The sequence below is a fragment of the Apis mellifera genome, linkage group LG13 (genome assembly GCF_003254395.2).
Source record: "Apis mellifera strain DH4 linkage group LG13, Amel_HAv3.1, whole genome shotgun sequence".
NCBI classification, from domain to species: Eukaryota; Metazoa; Arthropoda; class Insecta; order Hymenoptera; family Apidae; genus Apis; species Apis mellifera.
This window is the reverse complement of record NC_037650.1, coordinates 10,275,403-10,294,974: the sequence shown is the minus strand read 5'-3', so window position 1 is coordinate 10,294,974 and position 19,572 is coordinate 10,275,403. Positions and strand designations below refer to the sequence as shown.

At 33.7% G+C, this 19,572-nt stretch overlaps 1 protein-coding gene and 1 non-coding gene across 2 annotated transcripts; both read right to left on the bottom strand.

Annotated features, from left to right (window-relative positions):
- Window positions 1-1,401: 1,401 nt before the first annotated feature.
- LOC100578674 (disks large-associated protein 5) lies at window positions 1,402-3,696 on the bottom strand. Its single transcript, XM_006565032.3, is given in 4 exon segments — window positions 1,402-1,449; window positions 1,535-1,666; window positions 1,730-2,668; window positions 2,671-3,696. Coding segments are annotated over 4 exon segments (1,995 nt in total). The 5' UTR covers window positions 3,560-3,696; the 3' UTR covers window positions 1,402-1,414.
- Window positions 3,697-4,347: 651 nt separating this feature from the next.
- LOC113219216 lies at window positions 4,348-4,542 on the bottom strand. Its single transcript, XR_003306014.1, has one exon. It is a non-coding gene; the product is annotated as a U2 spliceosomal RNA (small nuclear RNA).
- Window positions 4,543-19,572: the final 15,030 nt, after the last annotated feature.

Genomic DNA, 19,572 nt, shown 5'->3' with positions numbered 1-19,572 from the left:
AGTATTGTTCAAAAAAACAAATATAAAAGATAATATACAAAATTTTACTTGAGGCTTATTTATTAAGTAATACATGAGTCAAGTTTACATTGCATACATAAAGCGAGGCGAGATAGAATGAGATAGTTTTATTTTTGTTATACGCAGTATAATGTGACGCATCGTGTCATTTTATCTCACCCGTTTTAGTTCATCTAATAAAAATTTAAATTATTTATAACTTAATAAATAAGACTTAAGCAATTTTTATTTAACAATTTTATATAATTCCATAATATATATAAAATCTTATGTAATAATAGATAAAAAAGAAATCTTTATCGTAATTAAATATTTTTTATAATTTTAACGAACATTAAGTTAAATTAATTTTAATAGTTTTCATCAATATTATAAATATTATATATATATATATATATAATATCAAATAAAAAAAATATAAAAAAATATCTTTTAATGTTAAAGTAATAAAATATTTTTCATTATTTTTATTATTTCTAATAGTACCATTTTTGATATTCAAAACTAAAAACGTTTTACAATTAAAAAAAATATTTAAAATAATAATTTTAAATATTATTCTTTTTTTTATAAAAATTTCTTTAAACTTATATAATAAAAGAAACTATATAATCAAATTAGATACATAGTTAATGACAGATAATAGGAAAACATAATGGTCGTTATTTAGATACAAAGTATATTAAAATAATTTGTAGGATAATGTGTATATATATTCTCGAGATTGTAAATTTTTATTAGTTATTTAACCTTTACTCTTATTGTTTTTTTCTGAATTAAATTTCAATCTTTGTTTCTTAAGCAATCTTAATTTTTCAATCCAATTTATTATTATTTATTAATTTATAATTTTTCTAAATTGTATTGTATTATAATTTTTTTTAAATTATTTTTTGTACATAACGAACAATAAAATAATCTGTATATCCGTTTTTATAATTTATTTAATAATTAAATAAAATATATGATTGAAATACTCATTAAATGATTAATAAATACATTTATTGTGTATTATTATAAAAATGAGCATTCAGAATTAACATCTCTGTTTTTTCTTTGTTTTCTTTAAAAAATTTATGAAATAATTTGTGCATATATTAATTTATATTTTAATTTGATTTGTTATTATATATGTAAATAAAATCATATTATCTTATTTATACAAAATAAATTATTTTGTTAAATTATATTTAGCATAATGCATATTATATTTAAAATGATTAAAATCAGACAATTAAAAAATCATTTCAATTAAAAACAATTTATGTTAATATTTAAAACTTTTATGAATAAAAAAAACGAACAGTTTTTAAAAAAAATTGAAAAATACAAAAATTTTAAGTATCTTTATACACGTACAAATTTCAATAATATTATATATATAAAGTAGAATTTATATTTTTTTGTTTTGAGATCTTCTGATTCGTTCTGAAATCAAATTATGATTATAAATATATATCATATATCTAAATATAATTTAAAAAATAAATAAAAATTAAAATAAATTAATTACGCTTCTTAGATATCTCTGACGAATTCTTTATCAATGTATTATTTTTTTCATTAGTTTTGGAAGATATTTTCCTTTTTTTAATATAAGGAGTTATGGATAGAGTTGGTTTATTTATTTCATTTTGTTCTTTTTCTGTAATAAAGAATATTTGTTTAAATATTATAGAAAAAATAATATTTATTTATTTGAAATTACCTATTCCAGAAAATTTTACACTTCTAGTGGATCTTCTTTTATTGTCTTTTTCTTCTAAACATACATCATGAACGCAATTATTTGTACGTAATATATCTGTCTTTTCATTATCATTAATGTTATTTTTAAAATAATTTCTTCTTTTTCTTCTATCTAAATGAGTTTCATTCTCTTTATATTCTTGTTTTTGTACATTAGTAGATTCTTTTTTGAAAGATTTCTTTTTATCTATAGATGAATCTATTGAAATACTTCTATTTCTTAAAACTCTTATACATTTATTATTTTGGGGGTTTTCTTTTTTATCACTTACAGAAATATGTTTTTCTTTTAATATATTTAAGTATGTATCATCTCTATCTTTTTTACATGGCGTGGAGGTATTTATATTTAATGGTAATGTTTGATTTAATATTATATCATTTTCATTCATATTTGTTTGTGCTGTAATATTTTTCTTTTGTGACTTACAGATATTTTTATTTAATTCTTGTAATGGTATTAATGTTTGTGTTTGCATACAAGTTATATTATTAGTATTATTTTTTATTTTAACTTTTAATTCTAATTCTTGTCTTATATCATCTTCATATTCATCAGAATTAGAATCATTAAAATGAAGTTTTTTTCGTATATCATTTGTTTCTTCACGAAGACTATCAAAATCAAAATTATCAATTCTGGATAATGCTGCAGCTAAATCCATTTTTATCTGTGTTTCTTCATCAATTGGTATTTCATTTAAAATTATATGATCATCAAAATTAACTTTATTTAATGATTTCTCATGAGATTCTATTTTAGTTGTTGATTGTTTTAATATACTCTTTCCAGGTGTTTGATTAGAATTAATATAGGATATTGAATCATCTAATTGAATTTCTGGTGTTTTACACAGATTCATTTTTATCGTTGTTGATGGACTTTTTTTTTTTTTAATGATCCAGATAATTGTACTTTCTGCAATAGATTTAATTTTTTAGCATGTTTCAGAGGTGTAATCTTTTTTTCATTAGATCCAGTAAGTATAGATTTTATTTTGTGTTTTATATTAGGACTTTCATTCTTTATATACTTATTACTTATAATATCATCTAGATTACATTTCAATTTATTTGAATCGTCATTATTTTTTATTTTTTCTGTCATTTTGGTCTTTTTTTCGGCTAAAAAAGCTTTAATGGAATTTGATTTGGCAGATATAATTTTCTTTTTAGTATTTTGATTATCAGGAAATAAATTTGTATCTTTCCAACCTTGTGAACGAAATTTTTCCAATTTTTCAAATTGCGAATCACAATTTTTTACTTCTATAAACATCATATCCCAAAATCCTTGTAAATCTTTACATGTAACTAACATTTCACCTTTTCCTACTTCACAATCAGTAACTAATGTACGAAATCTTTCAAATCTTTTGTTTATTAGCAAATTAATTTGTTCAATAGCTTGATTTATTTCATATTTTCCACTTTTTGTAGTGTCAGGTTCCATCCTAATTTTGATCCATTTTTTACGTAATTCAGTTAACCTATCTATTTCTCTATTTAAAAGAAAATGAAAATATTGTGCGGTACGTTCTTCTTCTTCAATTGAAATATTTAAACCTTGCATAACAGTATCCTTCGTAGGAATGTCATCACTTGGTGAACGACCAAGACTAAAACCACGTTTTAATTGTTGTTCTTTTCTAGCATTAGATTTTCCGCGACTACAAACTACATAAGGTGAAAATATAACTGCACATGGAGAATTTGACAGAGATACATTATCATTTGAAGAAAAAGATGTTTTTTCGATGCTGTTATTATATACTTTGGTATTAGCCATTATTTTATTTTTATTATCACAGACAAGGAATGATTTATCATTCAAAACATTTTTGGTGTAATGTTTCAACTTTCTCTGATGCCTCTTTGAACAAGTATAGACAAAGAGCAAATAGTGAAAGATAAAGATAGAATAAAAATATTGAAATCAGCGCCATCTTCAGAATTCCGAAATGAAATTCTTCACAAAAAAAATAACAAATAACAAGAAAGATGAAAAGAGAATAAGAATTGATCGTTAAGGCCATCTGTTGAGTATCAGAAATATCTATTCACGAACAAGATTAAGAATTAAATGCCATCTCATGAGAAATTTTAGAAAGATACTTACGGTAAACTATCTTTTATTCATTTACCATTAGATGGCGGATCGATGAATAAGAACAACTTAATTAGTTTTAATATTCGTCGCAAGATAGTGCGTCAATGATCATTAATTTTTATAATTTTTGAAAGTTCCATAACAACTATTAAATGAAAAAAAATAATAATAAACAAAATTAATCAAAAATTAATCTTTAAATACAAACTTTAAAATGAATCATAAAAATTAAAGTATATATCTTGGAAATCAAGAAATTTGACTTTTTCATATTATGTATTATTTTTATTGTTAACGTCATTATCGAATAACTTTTATTTATTAAATTTATTAAAATCTTGGCAATTTCTATTCAAAGAAATATGTTGTATTTTAGCTTTTTTTCATAGAATGAATAAAATAAAATATAAATAAATTTAAATTCTAATTTTATTTAACAAGAATTGCAAATTATTTTTCGAAATTGATAATATTGAGCCAATCCCGGCGGCAGTGCAATGCCAGGCCGACCCGCGACAGAGATGAAGCAAGCTCCAAATACTCCGTCAATTTCAAAAAATCAGATTAATATTCTGACTCTCCATTGGAGAGTGTATCAGATATTAAGCTGATAAGAACAGATACTACACTTTGATCTTAGCCTCAATAGGCCGAGAAGCGATGCCAAATCAAAATCAAATAGTAAATATAAGTTATACGAGGATGAATTTCACTTGCGAGAAAACGTATATCCCTCTAGCGGTGCGTACGCGAACTATTTCAAGATTGAAATGAGGGGTGAAACTAGTTTTTATTCTAAGGGGTGCAATATCGTATATTATTATATATCGTATATCGTATATAATCATAATATTTTACGATAATTAAAAATTGAATTAATAAATAAAAATTTATTATTAAAAAATTGGTAATATAGAAAATTGCGTTTTATTACATTTTATTACAAAATAAGTAAAAATTGTTAAAATTAAAATATTTTCATTGATTGATAATAATCGCCAAAAATATTTGATGCAAGATCTAAACTTTATTAGTTCACAATTTAATAAACAAATCTCAACCAACATTTTCTTGAGTACCAACTTTTCTTTTTTTGATTTTAAAATCCTTCAAAGATATCTCAAATAAAAATACATTAAACAAATTATTACACTCTGTATATCTTATTTATATGTAAACTGAAAATTGTATCGATGCCACGCTGTTAAGTGAGCCGATGCCAATTATCGATTAGATGTACCAAACACGCGATAACTTTCAAAACTAACGAATAATCAAAACGATTTTCCATTCCTATTATTATCGCTCAACAATCTTCCAAATTAATCTTCAAAATTATCGATCGACTACGAGATAATCCGAGATCGGTTGAAGAAAAGAGTCGCAAAGAAAGGGTGGAAAGTACGGTCCAGCCCTGCTGGAAAAGGCGAAAACTCGCAAAAGGTGGGGGCGGAGGCTCGCATAAAACGTGACGCAAACGGTATCCAGTTCGGTTTGCAGGCCGCAACGAACGATCCGGCCGGCAACCAGTCGCGCTAAATAATCATAACTCAGAGAGACATTTGTAACGCCATGCTTCTCGCTTCTCGTATTTATCGCTGTTGTTGGTCGGTTTGTTGCAGCAATAACGGTAATGGGCCAGCACGACCGGCCACCTACCCCCTCCCTCCCCCTCGAAACCGCCTCGGCGACCCTCGAATCCGCCGCCAACGCCGGCCACCCCTCGCCGAGAGCGATTTATCCTCGGGTAATTAGCGCGGGTAATAATTAATGCCGCCGCGCATTGTGCTAATTATCACCGGAGAACCTTTTAAGAAATGAAAGAACATTCGAAATAAAACAAAAGAGGCCGCGACAAGGGGGAGAGGTGGCAAGAGGCCTGCAGGTGGAGGGTGGTTGAAGGGATGGTTGGGGAACGGAAAGGTTGAGGTGGGGGGAGGGAGTCAGATAAATAGGATAGGAGAATGATATTTACAATCCCGGGTAACGAGTCTCCGTAATAATAAGTGGTAATGAGAGAGAAAGAGAGAGAGAAACTGATGGAACGCGTTGAGCACGCATCGAGTAGTTGGTTGTGATAAAAGATTTTCATACACGCGAGGGGATCCCCTTTTCTTCTCTCTCTCTCTCCTGTTGTTTTCAATTTATTTATGGAAATTGTAATGGCAACGGAGCCGATTAATCTCGAATATCGATTAATCTCTAGTGCAATTAATGCAATGTTATTGTGAATATTAGAAAATGAATCACGCGTTTTCCTTTTTTTTTTTTTACTCGAAATAAGAGAAAGGGGAAAATAGAATTTAATTGCATCGTATATTAATTTCATTTAAGATAAAATTTTCTCCCACCCTCTCTTCTCGAAATTAAAATATCCAAGCTTCGTTGAAGAAATTTCTCTTTCTCTCTCTCTCTTGCTCGTCCCCGACATATCATCCCTAAAGTATCACAGGCCTGGCTCACATCTGCCGGACACCGACTCCAATCTACTCCCCTCCCCCTCTCCGTCCACCCAGGTCGAACAAATAAAAAAGAAAACGCATCTTGATACAGCGATGAAGTGAAGGGTGGGGGGAGGGGGATGGATGGAGAACGGAGAAACGTAGCGAATGGTCGGGAAGAGGTCGGGTCTACGGGATGTTTGCGCGCCTATATGTATATTCCAGGGCCGGGTAAGAGGCTGCTGGCGTACGTACACCAGCCACCAGGTAGCGTATGGAACGTGAAATGTGTACGTGTGGCCCCATACAAACGACAGGCAACGGAGCCAAGCAGCTATCCATCAGGGTGCTTTTGTCGCCCTAATGAGAGCCTGAATTATTCAGCTTAGAAAACGCCCCTCTCTCCGAGGGCCCCTTCCCACCTTCTTCTCCACCATCTCCTCTTCCTCCTCCTCCTTCTCTCCGCCTCTTCTTGGGGACTACTCGCTCGAAAACTTGAGAGATACCACCACCACCATCATCACGTTCGTAGGTGCGTGCGTTTCTCAGAGCAGACCATTTGATGGAATTTGGCGCCAATTTCAAACCGGACGAGTTGGAACGAGTTTCGAACGTGTTCTTTTCGGTAAGAAAGAGTAGGCCAGATTTGGATCTTGTCAAATTATTTATTCGACGAGTGATATTTGAGAAGACGAGTTGGAATGGATTTGGGAAAAGAAGAGGAGCAACAATTTTTAACGTTTCGATCAAATTCACTTTTGAAGGAATAAGGATGAAAGCGATGAATGATAATCATTAAAAATTCAATTAAAATTAGGAAACTTAAAATGTTTACATTATAATAGAACAAGAACATATAAAACAATAGTATTATTATAAATAACAGTTTAATAAATTGTAGTCTAAAAGCTGAATAGTTTAACTTGAAACATTAATTTTGTAAATTAAAATCATAACTATAATAATATTTTAGATAATCATTAAAAATTCAATTAAAATTAGGAAACTTAAAAAGTTTACATTATAATACAAGAATATAAAAAACAATAGTATTATTATAAATAACAATTTAATAAATTCTAGTCTAAAAGCTGAATAGTTTAACTTGAAATATTAATTTTGTAAATTAAAATCATAACTATAATATTTTAGCTAAATTTATATTAAAATTTCAAAAAAATTATCATTTTAAATTAAACTATTTTTTGACAAAAATTTATTATATCAACAATTCTTATTCTATCAAAAATCGCTATATCTTCAATCTAATTTCATCAATTCTAACAATTATTATTTTTTACATACATAAAAAAGAATGAAAATATTTATTAAATTCCCCTCGTCAAAAATTCTCGTTAAATAGAACATAAATAAATTCGTAAAACCAATGAGACTCGCCTCACACCACTTTCTACCAGTCAGTTCAAACAACCCCCTACCACTTATTCCACGAAATAGGGCAAAATTACGGTTACGCCTATTCAAGCCATCGTCGTTGAATCGCGAAAAAAATTCAAAAAGCTTCAATTGAAAAGGCGAGTTTCTTTTTCAATTCTCCCCCCTCCCTTACCCTATTCCTCCCCCACACGATCGTCCCAGCGTTTAACGCCACACTTTTCGATCCCCGCCTTCGAAATTTCTCTTAAAGGATCCCGGCATCCGGCACACGCAAAAATGAAAAATTCACATCCACGAAGGGACGGATTCGGCTTCAGCAAGGTCGCATCCCTATTAAATCTAACGAAGAGAGATTTTTCTTTTTCTTTCTTTCTTTCTTTCTTTCTTTTTTTTTTTACCCTCCCTCCACCTAGCCCAGACCTCCCTCGCGCCAGTCTCTGTCAACTAATTTCACCGGCGATTTTAAAATCATGGCCGGTGGAAGGCCGATTCATCCGTCCGTTGGATGCATCGCTCCCTTTCAAAACTGGAACGTGCACCATAAATGCTTGAACGGCCCCAAGACGTCGCTTTACCTCGTACGAACTCGTATAAATACTGAGCCTTTGCCTTGGCGCGACCTCTTTCATATATAAGTCCTCCTACCGGGACAACTTGTATTGCACACGTTCCCTATTGCCCGGCCTATGCAAAGCTCATTTCCTCGGAGATAATTGCACTGTGATATCGCGAAACTCATCCTTTTTGTGCCACCGGGACGAGAAAGGACGGGGGCAGGACGGGATTGGAGGGGGGAGGTGTGGCACACACTCGGGGCGAGGAAGCACGGTTTTATTAAAGTTCCTTGCACGTTGGATGCCCCCTTACTTTTATGCTGCCGTTTCAACGGCGAAAACTTGCACCGTAAGTCGATAAACTTCGCGGTAACTAACCAGACATCCCAGATTTCCGTGTGGGGCGCTCGCGTCGAACTCGCGCCATACTGGTTTTACGAGCCTTCGTGTCCTCGGGTATACAAGGGGGTATATAGTTATTGTTTTTCTTTCTTCTTTTTCTTCTTTTTGCACGCGTGAATGTAAATTTATATATACAATTTTTGGAAAAAAAGTGCAGCAGTGTTTGTTTAAACATCGTTCAATATTAAACTCGCTCGCCTGTTTTATAGAAAGTGTACAAGGGTATAGTTATTGTTTTCTTTCTTCTTTTTCTTCTTTTTGCACGCGTGAATGTAAATTTATATATACAATTTTTGGAAAAAAAGTGCAGCAGTGTTTGTTTAAACATCGTTCAATATTAAACTCGCTCGCCTGTTTTATAGAAAGTGTACAAGGGTATAGTTATTGTTTTCTTTCTTCTTTTTCTTCTTTTTGCACGCGTGAATGTAAATTTATATATACAATTTTTGGAAAAAGAGTGCAGCAGTGTTTGTTTAAACATCGTTCAATATTAAACTCGCTCGCCTGTTTTATAGAAAGTGTACAAAGGTATACAAGGGGGTATAGTTATTGTTTTCTTTCTTCTTTTTCTTCTTTTTGCACGCGTGAATGTAAATTTATATATATAATTTTTGGAAAAAGAGTGCAGCAGTGTTTGTTTAAACATCGTTCAATATTAAACTCGCTCGCCTGTTTTATAGAAAGTGTACAAAGGTATACAAGGGGGTATAGTTATTGTTTTTTTTCTTCTTTTTCTTGTTTTTGCACGCGTGAATGTAAATTTATATATATAATTTTTGGAAAAAGAGTGCAGCAGTGTTTGTTTAAACATCGTTCAATATTAAACTCGCTCGCCTGTTTTATAGAAAGTGTACACCTTACGATTTCTCGGATAAAAATCTCTTCGACAAACTCGATTCGACTTGAAGATGTTTATCGCGTTAATTAATAATTGTTTGCAGAATGCCAGAGTTTATCTCTCAAGATTATTTGATTCCTTTTTTTTTCCTTTTTGCTCGAGTAAATAAACTTTGGTGTTTGTTTTTGTTTTTAACTCGGTTGTTTTTAATTGTACGTAACTCGACTGCGAAGCTATTTGGCATTTCCTTCGTCGAATTGAAGTATCATCATGCCGAAATAATTTATCAATTCAGGAAATTTCCAATGTGTTTGGTTAAATTTTGTTACGCAATCGAAAAGATTATTTATTTTATAATTTAATCGAAACGATTTCCATCCTCGTATATAAATTAAATCCTACTCTCGTTTATTTTGTTAATTATCAATGATTTTCGTGAAACAAAAAAAGGAAAAAAAGGTTTTATAAATAAAACAGAGTTTGTATAATATTTAATATTTTCCAATGCACGTTAAATTAAATTTCCTCTGATAATTTATTAATTCGTAACCCCGTTAATTGAACGAGTATAAAATAATTGTAAAGTAATAAATATAAAAAAAAAAATACCTTATAATCGAAACAGCGACTAATTTTGTAAATGTACAACTTCTGAAGCAAATGAATTAACGCGTCGGGGAACATATGCGGCTCGTGGTTTTCAGAGGGTTTGCCCTTAAATAATTGCTCCGGGTTGTAGGGATCAAATATTTAAAAACATACACATTACACATTGTGCACACTTTCAAATAGAATTTTTGCCTGGAGCCATTCCTTAATCAATGATACAAATTATCACGTCTCTTTAACGAGATCAAAAATTGAGAAGAAAATAGATGATATTTCTATTATATTTCCACTTTTTATATATCAATAACAATATTTTTAATCCCAGGAATGAAAAAACAATTCTAAACATTTAATTCGACTAGCAGTTAATAAAATTCCTCCTCCAAATATTGGAAAACCAACTAATTGAGAATCAATTTCCAGGTTTCGTTCGAATTCACAAAAAACAAAACTGACGTGTTCACAGGCTCGAAACAATCTCCTTCCTCCCTCCTCGATGAAGCCAGCAGCTTACGTAAGTGTAAGAAAATCGCGAGGAAATTTATCAAATTTCTGTCTCGTAGCGTAACGATCCGGGTATGGTGGGGAGGGGTGGTGGGACAGTAGCAGAGCGAGAACAGACGTCGAAGGTGAGGGTGGGTGGGTGCGCGAAAGGCGGACGGGCCGCTACATCCGCAAAGCTATTATAACCGCTCGAGCGAATCTCTATTAAAACGTGTTTACACTGGCTTAGGGGTTGACTCAGGCCGCCCCTCCTGGTCCTTAGTTTCAGCCCAACTCCGCTCCTTCGTGCCATCCCCCGTGCAGAGACCTCGTCTATATATATATATATAGATATATATATATAGATATATAGATATATATAGATATAGCATGTTTCTACCACGGTTTGCCAATGTGTAAACGTGGGGACGGGGCCACACTCGCACACCCTTGTACCCAGTAATGCCTATCTAATTGTCGCGTGTATGAATAGTGAATCCCGGAGCACTCGAGGCTATGAGCCGGATCCGAGCTAACATAAGGGGAGAGCCATATGAGCTAATCTATATTATGATAGCCCGAGCCGCGGGCTGCTCCACCCTCCCCCTGCCCTCCATCCTCCAAGGGTCCGCTTGTCGCGTGTGCTTCATACCGCCGCCTTCAAGAGTCTGTCCGTGAACGAGAAAGAGAGGGGGGAGGGAGGTGGCCGCTTTTCCTACCTAACGGTGGCGTCTTTATCATTATCTAACCGCAGCGCCGCGCCGCGCCTCATCCTGACGAGGTTACTTCACCGCGCGTGGATCCGCGCGCCCTCCATCGCGCGGTTCTTCGTTCAAATATACATGGTGGTCGTTCTACTTTGCTCAATAAGTAATTCGCTATCACCTCGTTGGATTGAGAATGGGGGGAGGGAAGGAGGGAGAAAGGAGGGGAGGAGGGATCCGTCAAGGATTTTTTTTTTAGGTTAGGTTAGGTAAACCTGAACTCGATCCACTTTGCCCGATAATAGTAATAGTTTTGCTATCGTCTCGAGTTGTATGTGGAAATACGGTGGAAGGATATTCGTGAGGAATAGTTTTTTTTTTCAGGTTCGGTTTCTTATTGGTTCAAATCTTGTTTCAATTTAGTTTGCTTTATTTATCATATTTGTTGGTGAATGAAATGGTGGAGGAATATTCGTTAGGAATAGATACTCTTTTTTTTTTTTTTTTAGGTTAAGTAAACTTTTTGATCTCTCTATTTTGCTCAATAAGTAATCATTTTGTTATTATCTCGTTGGTATGGAGATAATAGAGGGATACTTGTTAGGAATAATCGTTTTTTTTAGGTTATGGAAAATTATAGAAACGATTATTCATCAGGAATTGTTTTTATTTTCTTTATTAGGTTAAATTTACCATAATTCAATATTTATTATATTTATTGAATAAAATAGTGGAGGAATATTTGTTAGGAATAGATATTCTTTTTTTTTTTTTAGGTTAAGTAAACTTAGTTTTGATTTCTCTATTTTGCTCAATAAGTAATCGTTTTGTTATTATCTCATTGGTATGGAAATAATAGAGGGATACTTGTTAGAAATAATCGTTTTTTTTAGGTTATAGACTAAATTATAAAGACGAAAGGATTATTTATCAAAAATAGTTTTTATTTTCTTTATTAGATTAAGTTTATTGTAATTCAATCTACTTTGCTCAATAAATAATCGTTTTGCTATCTATCGCCTCGTTGGAGTGAGAAAGGTGGAAGAAATTCATCAAGGATTTTTTTTTTAGGTTAGGTTAAGTAAATCTCGACTCGATCCACTTTGCTCAATAGTTTTGCTATCGTCTCGAATTGATGTGGAAATATGGTGGAGGAATATTCGTGAGGAATAATTTTTTTCTTTTTGATTCAGGTTCTTATTGGTAAATCTTGTTTCAATTTAGTTTACACGATGAGTAATTGTTTTACTTATTACATTTGTTGATGAATAAAATGGTGAAGGAATATTCGTTAGAGATAGATATTTTTTTCTTTTAGTATTTAAGTAAACTTAAGCTTGATCTATTTATTATTTTGCTCAATAAGTAACCGTTTTGTTATTATCTATCTTGTTATGGAAATGATGGAAGGATAGTTAGAAATAATCATTTTTTTAGGTTATGGAAGAAACGATCAAGACGAAAAAAATTATTTATTAGAAGTAATTTTTTTTTTTAGATTAAGTTTATCGTAATTCAATCTACTTTGCTCAATAAATAATCGTTTCCCTATTATCTCGTGAGTGAAAAAAATAGAAACAATATTCAAGGAATAATTTTTTTTAGGTTTAATTAGTTTTTTTTAGATAAATTTTCTTTCAATTCAATTTACTAAATAAATAATAATTTTGCTATTCGTTGGTGTAGAATCGACCAAGAAATATTTGTTGGGAATAATCTTTTTTTTAGGTTATGGATCAAGCTAAAAGGAATAGTTTTTTTTTTTAAATTAAGTTTATCAATTCAATTCTTCGCTCAACAAATAATTATTTTACGTAGCATTTGTTGATGTAGAAATGGTAGAAGAATATTCGTTAAGAATATATTCTTTTTAGATTAGATTAAACCTCGATTTATTTTGCTCAATAAGTAATTGTTTTTGTGACAATAGAGGGATAGTTGTTAGAAATAATCGTTCTTTTAGGTTATAGAACCTAAATTATAAAGATGAAAAGATTATTAATCAGGAATAGTTTTTCTTTTCTTTTTTAGGTTAGGTTCAACTCGCAACTCAATCTGCTTTCCTCAATAAGCGATCGTTTTACTAACATTTTGTTGAAGAGGGATATTCATCACGGGTAAGATTTCTTTTCAACTTAGCTTCGCTTTATTCTTTGCGGTGGATAATGAAATCGCAACTCTGACGCGTTTGAGGTTTCAAATATGTATGTAAGTATGGAGCTGTGGTTTCAAGTTTGTAAGTAGAGGAGGTTACATGAAAGAGAGGAGGTTGCAGGGCTTTTAGTCACGGGGAGGAGTTTTTTTGAAGAGTCTTTTTCCGTCGTTTCTTTTGCCCGTCTTTTTTTTCTTTTTTTTTTCTTTTTTTGTTAAATATCGTAAGAAGAAGAAATGCGGTTCGGAAAGTCTGATGAGCTTGTTTTGTTACAAATACGGTTGAAAGGTTTCTCGACCTTTGATTACAATTTATCGACGATTCTCTCTAAGTAAAATTAACAAAAAAATCGAAAAAGTTCTTTTCTCCACTTGAAATCAATTATCACTTGAAATAAAGTGTAAAAAAAAATTTATATTTACACGATTCATTAACACATTATTCTCAAACAATTAAATAATTATGATCGTCGCGACAATTGATCGAAACGAAAAGAATTAAATTGAAAATGATCCTCGGTTAAGGATTCCCTCAACATCCTCTTGTCTTTAACGTTCGACAAAGGGCCACGAAGTGTCGTAAGCTTCTGTTAATTTATCACGACGGAAGTCGAGGGTTGGAGTCGCTCCTCGTAATATCACCCCTCCCCATCCTTTTCTTGCTTCACCCAAAGCAAGCCGTCTTCCCTCTTCCTTCCTTCACGCTTCCGGTCGATGCAACCGTTCTATTTTATATACAAAAGACCTAATAGTGGTAAACGTTCAAGGGACGCTCGCTAATGTTCCGACTGCTATTAAGGCGCGTACACAAGCGACACGTGGCCGCACACAGGAGAAAGAATATACAGGCGTAAAAGATACAACGTCACCGATACTGCCAAGGGGAAATCCGTCATAGAAGAATATGAAATGGAATCAAAAAGATTCTTCATCAGAGATATATAAGTTACAAATTTCAAAAAATTTTATCAAATATCTCAATTTCTTCCAGAGTATATAATATATAACAATCTGTATATATTCATATTCTACACGCACGTTTCTTTAAAAAAAATTTCATTAAAATATTTCAACGATATTGTTAATTGTCAAAGAATCGAATCCATCCCGAATTTTTTCTCGATGAATTTGACCTTTCGAAGGCAAACGGTATGTGACGTTCAGAAAGTTTGTTCTTCCAGTGGTTAAGTTCAGCGTATCCAGGGGCGCGTAATCGGGTGGGCGTCGCGCAGCGCGAAGGGAGGAAGTGTATGGCGGGATTCGGGAGCGTCGGGACGCCGGACATCGCAATCTCAACGTCCCGCCCAGCCCTCTTTCTTTTCGTGCCACTCGACGTCTGCCATTGTGATGGTAATATCGCCGGGGGAGGGAGGGGAGGATTTATCGCGCAGTCATTCCAGAATTAGCTTTTCTTCATTGAGGTCCATTCTCTCTCTCTTCCTCTTTTCCTTCCTTCGTTCCACGTAAAACGATCCACCGTTCGTTACGTCGAAATCTTTCTTATTTATTTAACGCGTGCGCGCGTTGTGCGAGGATATTCCTCCTGTTGGCCTCCTCCTCGTTGGGGGATCGATATCCCGTGGCGCGTTACGTCAGGATTTCATAACGACATCGACGCCAGATTTATTTTAATCGCACCGATTAAATGTCGCTTAACGCGATTTGTGTTGAAAACGTAATCGAGTTGAAGTGTCGTTGACGAGTGTGTTAAAACCGTTGAATTATTTGCTTCCTCGTTGCTTCATAAGGTGTTAATGGAAATTGATCCACTTCCCGTTCCAACATATTAGTTATTCCATCCCTCGCTGTCCAATCTAAGCAAATTTTTAACTTTCTCTTCCCTTCGTGCAGGATTTCGAGCAAGATTTTGATTACGCAAGAAGGAAAATAATAAAGTGAAGTATTGGGTTGGCAACTAAGTAATTGATGACGACCTAATCAAAGCAATAATCGATTCGGATCGTCACAGTACAACTCGTGAGATTGCAGAGAAGCTTCAAGTATCGCATACATGCATTGAAAACCACTTAAAACAACTTGGCTATGTTCAAAAACTCGATACATGGGTTCCTCACGAACTGAAAGAAAAGCATTTAACGCAACGCATTAACAGCTGCGATTTGCTAAAGAAACGTAATGAAAATGATCCATTTTTAAAACGACTGATAACTGGCGATGAAAAATGGGTTGTTTACAACAATATCAAGCGGAAAAGATCGTGGAGCAGGTCACGTGAACCAGCTCGAGCAACATCAAAAGTTGGTATTCGTCGAAAGAAGGTTTTGTTATCAGTTTGGTGGGATTACAAAAAAATTGTCTATTTTGAACTCTTACCACCCAACCGAACGATCAATTCTGTTGTCTATATTGAACAACTAACGAAATTAAACAATGCAGTTGAAGAAAAGCGGCCCGAATTGACAAATCGAAAAGGTGTTGTATTCCATCATGACAATGCAAGGCCACACACATCTTTGGTCACTCGGCAAAAATTATTGGAGCTTGGTTGGGATGTTTGCCACATCCACCATATAGTCCTGACCTTGCACCATCCGATTACTTTTCGTTTCGATCTTTACAAAACTCCTTGAATGGTAAAAATTTCAATAATGACGATGATATCAAATCTGATATACCTGATTCATTTTTTTGCTAATAAAAACCACAAGTTTTATGAACGTGGGATTATGATGCTGCCTGAAAGATGGCAAAAGGTCATTGATCAAAACACATTACAGAATAAAGTTATTTAGTTCCATGAAAAAATTGTCTTTGATTTTTTAAAAAAAATCCGCAATTACTTAGTTGCCAACCCAATATATATATAATATTCAAATATCCTCTTGAAAATATCCTCTAACAATCGTTCCCAACATACATACCGATGCACGGTTGTTGGAATCGTTGTTGGAAGGGGGGTGGATGGAGGGAAGGATGAAGAGGCACGGATAGACACGCTACAGATACCGGAAGGCAGGAGCCGAGGTTGGGTTGAGGGCGCCATTACGTCCGGCCACCCTTCGGTCCTCCACTTACCCCTAACGACGTTCCGGGCAAATAAAAGTTGATTTCTCTTCCCTCCCCCTCCTCCTTACGGATCCTCGGCTCTTACCCGTACTCCCCCACACCACCCGTCCCCGCATCCACTCGGCTGCCTGGCCATCCCTCTCCGTGTCTCGTCCCTCCATTTCACCGCTTTATCTCTTTAGCTGCCTTCCGCCTCATCAGCCGGCATATCAGCCATTCCTCTCTCTCTCTCTCTCTCTCTCTTTCTCTTCGTATCCGACGACTCGTGCCAGTCGATACGAAAAATCTTCGTTTCTTACGAGATAGGGATTCTCGTTGCTTGCCACCGTTAATTGGAGGATGTTGGAGGATGTCGATTTCATCCGTGTGATACAGGCTACGTGGGGAGGATCCTGCTCGTGTTCCGTTGATTTAATATTGGGAGCAAAAATTGATCTTTTTTTATTATTATTGTATACGTAGTTATTTTAGTTTATTCGAATTTGGTTATTAATTGTGAATTAAATTTCGGAAGAGAGATTATTTTCTCTATTATTTTCTCACCACCGTTAATTGGAGGATGTTGGAGGATGATTTCATCCGTGTGATACAGGCTACATGAAGAGGATCCTCCTCGTGTTCCATTGATTTAATATTGAAAGCAAAAATTGATCTTTTTTTATTATTATTGTATACATAGTTATTTTAGTTTATTTGAATTTGGTGGGTTATTAATTGTGAATTAAATTTCGGAAGACAGATTATTTTCTCACCGCTTTCTACTGTTAATTGGAGGATGTTGGAGGATGTCGATTTCATCCGTGTGATACAAGCTACGTAGAGAGATCCTCCTCGTGTTCTGTTGATTTAATATTGGGAGCAAAAATTGATCTTTTTTTATTATTATTGTATATGTAGTTATTTTAGTTTATTCGAATTTGGTGGGTTATTAATTGTGAATTAAATTTCAGAAGAGAGATTATTTTCTCACCGCTTCCTACTGTTAATTGGAGGATGCTAGAGGATGTTGATTTCATCCGTGTGATACAGGCTACGTGGGGAGGATCCTCCTCGTGTTCTGTTGATTTAATATTGGGAACAAAAATTGATCTTTTTTTTATTATCGTTATATATATACGTATATGTATATATGTATATGTATATCGTTATATGTATATATGTATATGTATATTTTAGTTTATTCGAATTTGGTGGGTTTATTAAATTTGTGGTTTATAAAATTGTGAATTAAATTTTGGAAGAGAGATTATTTTCTCGATTATTTTTTATTATTATTGTATACGTAGTTATTTTAATTTATTCGAATTTGGTTATTAATTGTGAATTAAATTTCGAAAGAGAGGTTATTTTCTCGATCGAAATAAATCTTCGATGATACAATAGGGATTCGAAACGGTGATAATTTACTCTGTACACGTTTCCTTGATCTCGGTGATAGAGAGATCTTGATGATAACGCGTCGCCACGTGTCGGTGGGCGTTCGACGAATGTGACAAAGCGATCGGAGAGGGGGGATGTTAGGGATAGAATACTTCCGTAGATTCTGTTACTTAGTTCGAAATACGTTATGGAAGATTTATTAAAAGATTTTTATATCTGATCAATTTCTTCCATTTTCAAAATTCTCAACTTTGGAAAAAATATCGTTTAATGGATAAAAACCAATAATAAATGTTATAAGATATTAATACATCGAAATATCGATAAAAACGGTAATAAATATTAAATAGATGATGATAATGGAAAATTGAAAAGTGTTTTATATCGAATAATTCATGAATCATTATTCAAGATATATACAAAGTTGATCGATTGTAAATATATATATATATATATATATATATATATAAAGAATGAAAAAATTAAGAAAAATATAATGGATACGAATCCATGTTGATACGATTTTAATGTAAATCGAAAGGATACCGATGGAATTAAATCGCTCGGATTCGATAGAAATAGGGGAGCTCGGTTTACGAGTGAGTGAAGTTCGATAGCAAGAATCAAGCCTCGGTTGAATACATTGTTCAATGACGCAAAACTAAATCCACCGACCGGAACCATCGATTTTATTCACGCGTAAAGGTTTATTTCCAACGGAAAACCGCCCTCCATCGACGAAAGCAGCGAAACATCGCGATGAAAACCCTAAGCTTCATACACATCCATACGGATATTCCGTATCCCTTAAATCGAAATATATACCCTTATATTATATATTATATTATATTATTATACTATTATATATACCCTTTGGCTTGAATAAAAATCGAAATATTTAATAAATATTTCCAAGATTTAATCGAGTTTTTCAACTCCTCGAGTCAAAAGAAGCGTAATTAATTAACATTATTGTTAACAAGATTGAATCGTAATGAAAAATCGTCTTCAATATATCTGTATATTCATTTTCGACGTGGAAATTCGAATGGAGCGGCACCTTCAATCGAGTTAATGCGATAAAAACGGCTCTCGATTCAACGAGAAACGTTCTCCAACATTTTACCCTGCGCGATCGGGAATCGAAGGGGATGGGCGGCACGTGGCTCGTTGCGGAGGGTGCCTAACAGAATTATAAATTCAGCAGCGGGCAGCTAGCACGCACCTGAGTCTATTCCGCGGCGCCCGGCTAGATTTCCCACTCCTGGCCGCGCCACCATTGTGTTTCGAGCTCGAATTCGCGGCTAATTGCCATCCTAATAATTGTCACGGGCCGCATGCGGTGTCCTGGCATCACTGTTCCCGCTTCTGTAAATGATGACCACCCGGCCCGCTATCCAATCTACGCTTATCGAACGAAACCGCATGATATCCGAAGATTTCTCGTGGATCTGCCTTTGTGCCGACACACAAATCACCCCTCACGTTACATTACTACACGTTTGTCGACTGGTTTACTGCCGAGCCAGTATTTTGCGACGATGGCAGAGATCCGGAAAAGATGATCGATACCAGGTTTTCATATAATTGCCGCTTCATCTTTCAATCTGAAAATTGAAAAGGTTCGTGTTCGAAACTCTTCTGCGAGCGAGAGATTGAAGAGAAGTTGAGAGGATGAAAAGGATTTTCTTCGTTTCATTTTTGA